The 12,647-nt window shown below is 38.6% G+C and overlaps 1 protein-coding gene across 4 annotated transcripts in view; it reads left to right on the top strand.

The window, feature by feature from the left end:
- KIF14 (kinesin family member 14) overlaps positions 1–8,479 on the top strand; it is a 33,880-nt gene extending 25,401 nt beyond the window's left edge. For 3 of the 4 annotated variants that reach the window (XR_013931156.1, XR_013931157.1, XR_013931158.1), the window contains exons 24-31: positions 250–471; positions 624–808; positions 1,408–1,566; positions 2,112–2,231; positions 4,698–4,772; positions 5,376–5,511; positions 5,658–6,829; positions 6,868–8,479. Coding sequence is in view for 1 of the 4 variants with exons in the window: in XM_080406786.1 (XP_080262912.1) it covers positions 250–471; positions 624–808; positions 1,408–1,566; positions 2,112–2,231; positions 4,698–4,772; positions 5,376–5,511; positions 5,658–6,049 (1,289 nt within the window). In the remaining 3 variants the exon portion in view is untranslated. Of the gene's footprint in view, positions 1–249; positions 472–623; positions 809–1,407; positions 1,567–2,111; positions 2,232–4,697; positions 4,773–5,375; positions 5,512–5,657 lie in introns of all 4 variants that reach the window. The other variant, XM_080406786.1, reaches the window with a different exon arrangement.
- Positions 8,480–12,647: the final 4,168 nt, after the last annotated feature.

Genomic DNA, 12,647 nt, shown 5'->3' with positions numbered 1-12,647 from the left:
GTCTCTCTGTAGGTTTGATTGTTGGAACAGGTGGATTCATTTTAAAGAATTTTACTATGGTATTTGTCTCTGTACTAACTGAATCTAGAAACTATTTAGAATGTTGTATACATGTTTTTTCTGACTTGCTATCTTGAGTAGCTGAACATTACTGAAGATGCAATATAAAATAGTCATTAAAAAGACATGCTGACTGCTCACTCCTATGCAGAGTTTCTTGCATATATGTTTTGCTTTTACATCATACAGGTTCACAGAATAAGTCCGCTATATGCCCAAGCTGTTCTGAATCATTTCTTCCTGGAATTTGCAAGACATCTGTAAATTCAGTTTTAGATTCGCTGGAACAGAATCATGAAGGAGGAAAGAGCATAGCAGATAGTCTTCTAACTAATTTGTTTATCATTTTCTCTGGAGTGTCTGCCATTTCAAAAGCCTATGAACAGCAAGATGAAGAATGTCAAGAAAACTGTAAGTTTCATTTTCATAACGGTTTAAAGGAAACATTACTAATGACTTGTCTTTCCAATCCACAAGAATTCATATGTTTGCCTATCAGAAGATTTAACATTCCTGCTTTCATTTGCAAAGGAGGCTTTCTAATAGAACTCTTTCTCTTGTAGTTTTCTCTCTTGATCGTGCTGCTCAGTCCTACAGCATCAGAATTATCTCTGCTTTTGATCAGCTTGTGGTTCTAACAAAGCTCTGGCTTAACAATGTCCAGAAGTGCCCTGGATCTATGAAAGTTGGTGAAGAAATAAAACAGGAAGTAAAGAACTTGGGAGGTTATTTACAGTTACTATTGCAGGTAAAGTATATTAAAGAATTAATCTGTATGTAGAGAAGTTCTATGCATTAATGCAATTTTTACTACAGGCTGGCTAAAAACACTTAAATGTGCAATGTATGCAATGACAAAAGACACACCTAAAGAAGACGAACAGCAAAGTGTGTGCATTTTTGCTGGCTAAACTGGTACTTCCATACGCTAGTTCAGAGTAATGCAGACTTTTCTCTGCCCAGGCCCTGACAATAATATTGGTTCTTAGATATAAAAGGGGAAAATAAACCCTGCAGTGACAAGAGTAAATGCTAGTTTAGATCATGAAGTGCTATTGTGTATAAATTTATAAACCAGTGGCCAGCAAATATGACTCTTGTTCACGCTCCAGCCTTGTGAAGAGTATTGAATTTTTGTTTTAACAGTGCAGTATAATGATATCATTCTCTGTGGTTGCAAGGTATGGTCTTTTACCTGTGGTGGATAAGCTATCGGAAGTAGGAAGATGTAAAGCTGAAAATGCCTTAATCTACTGTGTGCTATGAACTATTATGTTATAGAAAGTATGTGCTCTTTGACCAGAGATACCTTCTAGCTTCAGCGAACGCCATGCCTATATTTCTCAGGGATGTTCTTCAGATATATCCTCAATGGTAACAGAAGCACGGAGCAAAGTGAAACAAACAGTAAAGCAAACAATGAAATACATAGGACACTTGGCAGTACTCACAAGAGCTGATATTTCATTTTCTGAAGAGAACAACATTCCTGCAACTGGTCTACAGGTGAAAAAAATGTTTATTAGAAATAATAATTTTAATGTTGACATCACATTTATTTTCAGTAACTGTGTTCAGAAGCAAATTGTTACATATAAGTTTGATCAACTGAATTAAGTATTTTCAGAGTTTATGCGATACTTAATTTTTATGGCAAAAATGGATATGTTAATAGTCTTGAAATTATTCTTTTCCTTAAAAAAACCTACACTTTAAATCTGTATAAATTTCCACTTAGAAAGAAATACTGTGCTTTTAGGATTGCATTTGCACTGAGGTTGTACAAGTTTACTGAAGTGTTGAATTTCCATGAAATAGGTAATCTGTTACTAAGTACCACATTGAATTTTCAGAAATCTGAAGAAAGTTAGGAAAAGGAGGTTAAAGTGCTGAGCCCCTGTAGTCCAAGAGTTACATGTGACTGAAGAGACCAGTACTGAACAATTTGCACAAAACAAAAATATATTTCTAGCCCATTAGGAAAATCTGTTGCAATGCAAGGCCACATCAGTTCCTTTTAATCACCATGTTTTGAACCTTTATTTTAAAAGGACTTTGTACTTGCCATTTATGATGGAATAGGCTCAGGGCTGGAGTTTCTCATTGATACTGTCCAAGAAAAAGCAAGAGTGGTGCAGGAAGAACTCATGAAACAACATCCACAAAATGAGGTGAGATAAAAAGTAAGATTAAAAACTACTGCTGTATCTTAGAGACAATTGATCATGTCCTATTATTTTTCAGCAATTCTGTCTACAAATTTCATAGTAGGAATACAGTTTTGATTAGTAGCAGAGATTTGAGATAGGTGGGAAGTGGGAATATTGACTACAGTTTTGCAGAGATTTTGAGTGTTTAGTCTTTCACCTGTATTGTAGACTGAACATTTAAGTGTATTTTATTTAGAATGATTTATCTGTGCATTGGAAGGCATTTTGTGTAATATTTCAGTGTAACCATGAAGGAGAGGGAGAACATGAAAACTGGCACAAAGGAACAAGTGGACCTTTCATTCTCTATGCTACTGTTAAGCTTGATTTGCAAAGCAATGATTATTTAATATGTAGCACTTTGTGATCCTGAAAGTTAATTATTTTATATTTGTAATAGTAATCACCTCTGCTATCACTACACACTATTCTTGTCAGGAAGATTGTTAGAAAGTCTGAGGACCTTCTTTTGTCATACATTGTTCTTTACAGTCCTAGTCCCAAACAATATGCTATCTAAATATTAAACTAGTTCAGTGGTATCTTTTAAGAGATAGTCTTCGCATACACTTAATGCTTCGGGTACACTGAAGCACATTCATGAACTGGCACTTTAAAGGGAAAATGTTTGGCCAAAGTAGCTATTTAATAGCACAGAAGCCAGAAATGTCCTGCTTGATTTGGTGTCATTCAGTGAAATCACAGCTGACCTTCAAATACTTTCCAGGTTGATAAGCAGCAGTGGAATTTAATTTGAACAGCTTTTTTCTAACACTTCATAGTAAAATTAAAGCAAATTAATTATATTCTATTAATGAGTTGTATGTAGTGTACTGTGGAAAGGAATTACATCAATGGGAAGCTTTTATCTCTCATAGTAAGACCTCAATTTAATTAATTTGTAATTTTAAGAGACATTCCTACTACTTCATAATAAACACATATGTGACTACTGTTGTGTCCTTGTCCCCCTCCCCAAGATACCAGTTTAGCAGTTACATTTTATCAAATTGAATAGGTTTGGAGTTTTTTGTCTTTCAGTATGCTGAAGTCAGAATCTTCTAGGGAGGAGTTGCTCTTTCATGAAGCAAACATACTATTATTGATGTGTGTCTAATGTATTTTGTCACTTAAAGCAAAATAGACCTTATTACATGCTGAATTCATTAGTGAGTTGTTTGAGGTTTTGCCTGGAGGGGCTTTTTTTAAGCTACAGCCTGTTATTTTGTGCTTTTATTTTGCTTAGATGACAAATCATGAGGAACATGCAACTATAGGGAGTTGCACAATGTAGAGAATAAAGTATAAGGAATAAGCACTATAGTTAAAAATACTTCTCTGTCTATGAGAATTCTGGTAGGCAAGTTAGAGTACCCCTTGAATATATGCCACTTTCTTAGTGGATGAGCTGTTTTGACAGAAAGCCTGGCTGAATTCCAGGGAAATACTTTGAAAAGCTTGAAATGTTCTTCAGCAAGGTACTAGGTGTATATAGTGTAAATGGTTTCTTTCAGCGTTTGGATGTATAGGCTTGTTTTGCCATATTTTCTCTGAATAAATGTTTTGTACAGACAGCATGTAAAGCCAAAGATCACAGTTTATCTGTGTCTGAACGATCCCATCTTCTGCCTCAAGTGTTTTAATTTTTGTTCTTTTTTCTCAAAGTTGAGAAATTTGCAAAACTGTAGCCAATAAGAAAATTTATGTAATGAGTTGGGATATGTAAAATACTTCCAAAAAATTTGTTACTACTAAAAAATTTGTTGCTACTTAAAAATCTGTAATACGTGACCTGGGATAAAAGGTTCAAATCAGTTAGAGAGGAGTGATAAATTGCTTCTGTCAAGGAAAGCAAAATTTTCTTCTTATTCTGGCTTTCACTGTTGTTACTCTTAATCCTACAGATAATAGTGAAACTGTCCAATATCTTTTATGTTCCTCTCTGCTTGCTTAACTCCCAAATGCTTCATGTCTCCAGCAAAAGGAATTGAGCAGTCTTTTTGTTTGCAGCAGATTCCTATATATCTGCAGGATTCCCATATATGCTTGTCGCTGGTGGAACCAATGTGAAGTCGGGGAGGAAACACTGGAATATTAACTAAGAGATTACCCCTGCCGCCTAGAATAACAGTGATAAAAAAAAAAATATAAATTACAGGACAGTCTTTCTCTTAGCAAATACTTAAATGTGCTCACTCGATCCATATTAAGGGGTTAAATAAAACCATGCAGATATAGTTAACAATATTTTCTACAAGTTAACATTTTATTTGAAAAATTGCATGTTAAGTTGCAGAAAACATTACTTCTGCTTTTGAGTATTTTCTCATTAGTATGCCAGTGTTCATTGTTCTCCTTCTAAACTATGAATGTACTTTTACTTTGTCTTGATTCAAGTGCACAATATAATTAAATGTTTCTTTGTAGATTCAAAATCGAATAAAGGATAGTGTTGTGGCATTGGCCAGATTCCTTGAAAGTAACATCTCTTATTGCAGAAAGGTAAGAGAAACGTTTCACAAAGTGTGCGCTTTGAGTCTACAGTTTAAATGTAAAGGATGTATTTAACAAAGAAGAGAATCGAAACTACCTTCTGTATATTTACAATTGCATGATAATACTTCATGTCTCAGTGGCATTCATGTGTGTGGAATGCTAACTATTCTGGCTACTACATTTTTGCTTAAAACTATGTGATTTTAATTTTATTTGAAGTATTTTTGGCAGTACTTTTGTCTCTCTCCTTTTTGTGATCATAATGAACAGCCTAACCACCTATTTTAAGTTGGAAGCCTCAAGTTCAGTAAAGCTAGTGTAATTGTGTTATAACTATTGTAATAGTTTATGTTTTAATTAAAAGCCAGGATACATGATTTAATATATCTCCTAAGAGCCAAACCTTTTCTGGATTTTACAATTCTGTTTGCTCTTTTTGGTCAACAATCTGCATTTCTTCTCGGAGCATCTTAAGTTTTGTGCCTTGGCATTGCTTTCATTTTGTATTTCAGCATTAGCCTGTTTTATGACACTGAATCCATAATAGGCATGTTTAATAGTCAATATACTGTCATCTATTTGATTCCTTTAAAATTGTTCTTAATACAGAAAGAAATACAGTCTGAAATACCACAAGAATGTCTGTATCAAGAAATAAAGAAAAGCACTAACAATGCTGCAAAATACTTGGAGTTGGAGCAGTGCCTTGCTGAAGTCTGTGAAATTGTTTCTTCTACATTACAAGGTATGTAGCTGGGTTCGTACCTGTCTTGGTAGTAACCTGTGGACTACAGGAGAGTAGTCCTACTGTAAAGGAAGAGGGAGGGAGGGTTACTTGCTCTTTCTTTGCAAAATGCTGCATTTGATTCTTCTTGCTTTTGTTTTTCATAGGGTCGTACAGAAGCGCAAGCCCTCTCAGGAGCTTTGCAGAAAAGATTTGTGTCATAGCTGGATATTTTAACAACTATTTCAGTTTATTTGCCTTCTCTTCTACTTCTGCAAGCAATCCTATCCAGAAAATACCCATGCCTTTTATGAACTTGGATGAATTAGACTCTCTGATTGATTCCCTTATTCTGAATTTTGAACTTGAACAAGGACAGGCATCGCTGAAATCTCAAATTATTTGTAATGAAACTGCTGAGGGTCAAGGAGGACAGGCTGAGACAGGTGAAGTTGGAATCCCCTTCTGTTTACAAGCAAATTCAAAACACGCACACAAACTCCAGTCTTTACCTCCATTTCCTGCTGAGCTTTCACCTGGTAGGATACACTGGGTATAAAATGATATTAACAAGAAATTCAGGCAAGCCCTTTCCCTTTACGTGAAGGGGAAGTGACATATCACAAAAAGCTACCATTCATTGCTAATATTATTAGTAAGTTATACAAAAGCAAATGACATGATTCTATAAGTACCCTAAATTTCACAAGAAAAACTGGAATTCCTTAAGGGACTGTTAGGCTTGAAAACAAAAGGCACTATATTTTAATAAAAGTCTATTATTACTTAAGCCTATAAGACATAACTTAATGTAATAAGTAAAAAAATATTTCAGATAATATGAATGGAGAAATGAAAAACTGTTGGGGAATAGCTAGGAAACACAGTAAACACTTGATAAGACAATTGCATCTCTTAATATTAAACCTTTAATTTAGGACACTTGCATAACAGTAGAAGGAGATTCCTTTGAAGAGCATTCATAATATGCATTTGTTGCATACAGTTAGACAAGAAGACCTGCCTTCCTGTCTTAGACACTTGAAAGGCAGATGATGTGGGTACCAAGTATTTTCTTGACATTGTTGCTTCACCTCTGCTGCATTATAATCTAGTAGTTTTACTGCAACTTTGAAGTGGGTTTTATGCCTTTCATTTTTTAAATGCCAACCTATTTTTTTTTTAATTTGTATGAAGAAAACCCTCTATTTCTGTAGGGGAAAATACAAAAGATTGTAAAAGTACAAAAACTGTGAGAGATAGTAAAATACTTTATAACCTTATTTGGTGAATGCTTTTTAAAGTGGTTTTGTAGTCCACTGAAAAATCTGGACTTAAGGTATCAGTGACGGTGCTCTTCAACTCTATTGAAGTAAGTTTGCATTGAGTGTTGTTGCTAGTGGATTATCTTTTTTTTTTTGATTGATTTGTGCTATTGAGCTATGCTCAAATCACTTTCGGTACTATTTAATGTGGATGTGAAGCATAGCTCTTTCTAAAACAATATATGTCATCCTATGAGGCTGTAGAGAACTTTCCCAATTAGCTTCTTCCTTGTACTGAACCAGTAACCCCCACACGTTTTTCTTGAGACTAGTATAACTTAATATTTTGTCTTGTAACGCAGTCCTGCTATCAGAAATATTAAATAATTTTTACTGCAGCTAATAATTTCCTTCTTTCCATCTAACAATGAGATGTGATGTTGCTTAATCACTTTCCTACTGTAAAGACCTTTACACGTCTGGTCACGGCTTAACAAAATATGTTCAGTTGTTTGGGTTTTCATGCTTTAAAAGTGAAGAGAAACTTAGTATATTTTGACCTTACAGAAGGAGAATCCATATTAGTATCAGGCTTCAGTGTAGAATACGCCTCGGGTCCATTTGCCCTATTTTTCCCTAGCTGAATACGCAAATATTATACTAATAAACACACTTAATGCTATCTTATTCATCAACCCCAGCTCCCTTACCCCATCCCCAGAGCTATTCCCAATAATCCTTGCTACAAAACCCCTACTCCTCACGTTTCTTATGAGTTCATGCCTCATATCCACAATTCCGCTATGACTAACTTACACACTTTCTCTGAAAAAACTTCCTACCACACGCTAGCGCTGTGTCTTTGACACACTAGCATGCCAATCTGCTACACAGGCCTCTCCCCCACTTAAAAACACACCTAAACATAAGAAAATGTGCCTGAACACCCAAGGGTTGCTGTGATAAAGTGAACATAGAGGTATACCAACCCTCAATTAGGAAAGTAGGAATTGAACCTACACAGAAGAGCTCAAACACCTCCATATTCCCCTTATATTATTTCCTAGTAGGGTCAGCTAAGCAAAAGCTATCAGGCCCATACCCTAAAAATGATGGTTTAACCCCTTCCCCTACTAAATGAGCCCCCTCACAAAACTAATCTCCTCCTTAAGCCTGCTCCTAGGAACAACCATCACAATCTCAAGCAACCACTGAATAATAGCCTGAATGGGACTAGAAATCAACACTCTCACCATCATCCCCTTTATCTTAAAATCACACCACCCCCAAGCCATTGAAGCTACAATCAAGTACTTCCTAGTCCAAGCAACTGCCTCCACACTAGTTCTTCTTTCAAGCACAATTCACTGGGCAGTGAGATCTCACCCAACTAACCCACCCAGTTGCCTGCCTGTTATTAACAGTAGCAATCGCAATAAAACTAGGCCTGGCACCCTTCCACTTTTGGTTCCCAGAAGCCCTACAAGGTTCACCCATAACCACTGCCCTCCTCCTCTCCACAATAATCTTCCCTCCATCACCGTTCTCTTCCTAACAGCCCCCTCACTAAACCCGGCCTTACTAACAATCATGGCTATTGCATCCGCTGCTGTAGGGGGATGAATAGGGCTCAACCAAACACAAGTCCGAAAAATCCTAGCTTTCTCATCAATCACCCACTTAAGCTGAATGACCAGCATTCTCATATACAACCCTAAACTAACCGTCTATCTTTACTCCCTAATAACCACTACTGTCTTCCTCACCCTCAGCACAACATCAAAACTATCAACAATAATACCATCTTGCACAAAAGTACCAGCACTAAACACATCTCTAATACTAGCACTATTATCCCTAGCTGGCCTGCCCCCCAATAACTGGCTTCTTACCCAAATGACTCATCATCCAGGAACTGAGTAAACAAGAAATATCCACAACAGCTGCCATCATTGCTATACTATCCCTACTAGGCCTATTCTTCTACCTACGCCTTGCATACTGCTCAACAATTGCACTTCCACCAAACATCACAAACTACATGAAACAGTGGTATACCGATAAACCCACAAGCACACCAATTGCCACCCTAACTTCCCTATCAGCCCTCCTCCTCCCCTTATCCCCCATAATCTTGACCATCACCTAAAAACTTAGGATAGCCCATCTAAACCAAAGGCCTTCAAAGCATTAAAAAAAGAGTTAGACTCTCTTAGTTTCTGCTAACACCACTAAGACCCGCAGGACATTAACCTGCATCTTCTGAATGCAACCCAGACACTCTAATTAAGCTAGAACCTTTCCCCCAACAAAACTAGACAAATGGGCCTCGATCCCATGAACTCCTAGTTAGCAGCTAGAGGCTTAAACCAGCAAGCTTCTATCTACCAGGCTCTGGTATACTCTTAATGTACATCAATGAGCTTGCAACTCAACATGAACTTCACCACAGAGCCGATAAGAAGAGGAATTAAACCTCTGTAAAAAGGACTGCAGCCTAATGCCTAAACACTCAGCCATCTTACCTGTGACCTTCATTAACTGATGATTATTCTCAACAAGCCATAAAGACATTGGCACCTTATACCTTCTCTTTGGAGCATGAGCTGGCATAGTTGGCTCTGACCTCAGCCTACTTATTTGTGCAGAGCTTGGCCAACCAGGGACCCTCTTAGGAGATGATAAAATCTACAACATAATTGTCACCGCCCACGCCTTTGTAATAATTTTCTTTATAGTAATACCCATTATAATCGGAGGCTTTGGAAACTGACTAGTCCCCCTCATAATTGGCGCCCCAGACATAGCATTTCCCTGCATAAACAACAAAAGCTTCTGACTCCTACTCCCATCCTTCCTCCTCCTCCTAGCCTTCTCCACAGTAGAAGCTGGAGTCGGTACGGGATGATCTGTGTATCCTCCCCTAGCAGGCAACTTAGCTCACGCTGGTGCTTCAGCAGACCTAGCCATCTTTTCCCTTCACTTGGCAGGTGTATCCTCCATCCTAGGAGCCATCAACGTTATCACAACAGCTATTAATATAAAACCTCCAGCCCTATCACAACACCAACCCCCCCCTATTCGTATGATCCGTTCTTATCACTGCCATTCTTCTCTTAATTTCACTCTCAGTTCTCACCACCGGCATCACCATACTACTAACTGACCGAAACCTAAATACCACATTCTTCGACCCCGCTGGAAAGGGAGACCCTGTCCTATACCAACACTTGTTCTGTTTTTTTGGCTACCCAGAAGTCTACATCTTAATCCTTCCAGGCTTCAGAATCATTTTACACATAGTAGCGTATTATGCAGGCAAAAAAGAAACGTTCAGCTACATAGGAATCATTTGAGCCATGCTCTCAGTTGGATGAGAGCTTCTTCGTATGAGCCCATCACATATTCACAGTAGGAATAGACGTAGACGCCTGAGCATACTTCACCTCTGCCACCAGTATCATTGCCATCCCAACCGGCATCAAGGTTTTTAGCTGGCTAGCTACACTACATGGAGGCACCATCAAATGAGACCCACCAATACTATGAGCCCTAGGCTTCATCTTTCTCTTCACACTTGGAGGTCTAACAGGAATCGTACTAGCAAACTCTTCACTAGACATCGCCCTACACGACACACTATGTAGTTGCTCACTTCCACTACATCCTCTCAATAGGAGCTGTATTTACAATCCTAGTTGGATTCACCCGCTGATTCCCTCTTATTCACTGGATATGCACTACACCCCACATGAACAAAAGCCCATTTTTGAGTCATATTCACAGGTGTAAACCTAACATTCTTCCCCCAGCACTTACTAGGCCTAGCCGGTATACCATGACGCTACTCAGACTACCCTGCTGCTTACACCCTATGAAACACCCTATCCTCTATTGGCTCTCTAATCTCAATAACAGCCATAATCATACTAATATTCATTATTTGAGAGGCATTTGCAGCAAAATGAAGTCCTACAACCAGAACTAACCACTACCAACATTGAGTGAATCCATGGCTGCCCACCCCCCTATCACACTTTCGAAGAACCAGCCTTTATTCAAGTACAAGAAAGGAAGGAATCGAACCCTCACATGCTGGTTTTAAGCCAACTGCATTAAACCACTTATGCTTCTCTCTTATGGGATGTTAGTAAACCCATTACACAGATTTGTCAAGGCTGAATCACAGGCGAAACCCCTGTGCATCCCTACTATGGCCAACCAATCCCAATATGGATTCCGAGACACCTCCTCCCCCATCATAGAAGAACTTGTAGAATTCCACAACCATGCCCTAATAGTTGCGCTTGCAATCTGTAGCCTAGTTCTATATCTTTTAACACTCATACTAATAGAAAAACTATCCTCCAACACTGTAGATACACAAGAAGTAGAACTCATCTGAACAATCCTACCAGCCATCATTCCTTATCCTACTTGCCCTACCATCCCTACAAATACTCTATATAATAGACAAAATTGATGAACCTGACCTAACACTAGAAGCTATTGGACACCAATGATACTGAGCCTACGAATACACAGACTTCAAAGACCTAACATTTGACTCTTACATAATCCCAACAACAGAACTCCCACCAGGACACTTCTGACTACTAGAAGTTGACCACCGCGTTGTAGTTCCAATAGAATCCCCCATCCACATTATCATTACTGCCAACAACGTACTCCACTCATGAGCTGTTCCATCCTTGGGAGTAAAAACTGATGCAATGCCAGGACGACTTAACCAAACATCCTTTATCACAACCCAGCCAGGTGTTTTTTACAGCCAATGCTTAGAAATCTGCTGAGCTAATCATAGCTACATACCAATTGTAGTAGAATCTACCTCCCTCGCCCACTTTGAGCACTGATCCTCACTCCTTTCATCCTAATAATTAAGAAGCTATGTATCAGCACTAGCCTTTTAAGCTAGAGAAAGAGGAAAAAGAGGAAAACTCACTCCTCCTTAATGATATGCCCCAACTCAATCCCAACCCATGATTTCTAACAATACTAACCACCTGAATGATCTTTTCACTAATCATCTAACCTAAACTCCTAACATTTACCCCTACCCAGCACCCCTCCAATAAAACCCAAACTCTCGACAAAACTACCCCCTGACCATGAACCTAAGCTTCTTTGACCAGTTCTCAGGCCCCTATCTTATAGGCATACCACGAGCCCTGCTCTCCACACTCCTCCCCTCCCTCCTGCTTCCCTCCCCTGGCACTCAATGAGTCAACAACCACTTCTCCGCCCTCCAATCATGATTTATTCAACTAATGACAAAACAACTAATAATACCTCTAAACAAAAAAGGCCATAAATGAGCATTAATTCTCACATCACTAATACTTCTCCTCCTCACAATCAGCCTATTAGGCCTACTACCATACACATTCACCCCCACTACCCAACTATCCGCAAACATAGCACTAGCCTTCCCACTCTGACTTGCCAGTCTCCTCACAGGCCTACGAAATCAACCCACAATCTCCCTAGGACATCTCTTACCCGAAGGCACCCCCACCCCATTAATCCTCGCTTTAATTATAATTGAAACTACAAGCCTACTCATCTGCCCACTGGCCCTAGGAGTCAATCTCACAGCAAACCTCACAGCAGGACATTTGCTTATTCAACTCATCTCCACAGTTACCACCACCCTACTCCCCATCATAACAACAGCATCCATCCTAACCACATCAATCTACTCACCATACTAGAAGGAGCAGTAGCCATAATCCAAGCATATGTCTTCGTTCTCCTCCTAAGCTTATATTTACAAGAAAACAACTAATGGCCCACTAAGCACACTCCTACCACATAGCAGACCCAAGCCCATGACTAATCTCTGGAGCCGCTGCCGCTCTTCTCACCACC

The sequence above is a fragment of the Falco punctatus genome (genome assembly GCF_963210335.1).
Source record: "Falco punctatus genome assembly, chromosome: 11".
NCBI lineage: Eukaryota > Metazoa > Chordata > Aves > Falconiformes > Falconidae > Falco > Falco punctatus.
This window is presented reverse-complemented; position numbering and strand designations above follow the sequence as displayed.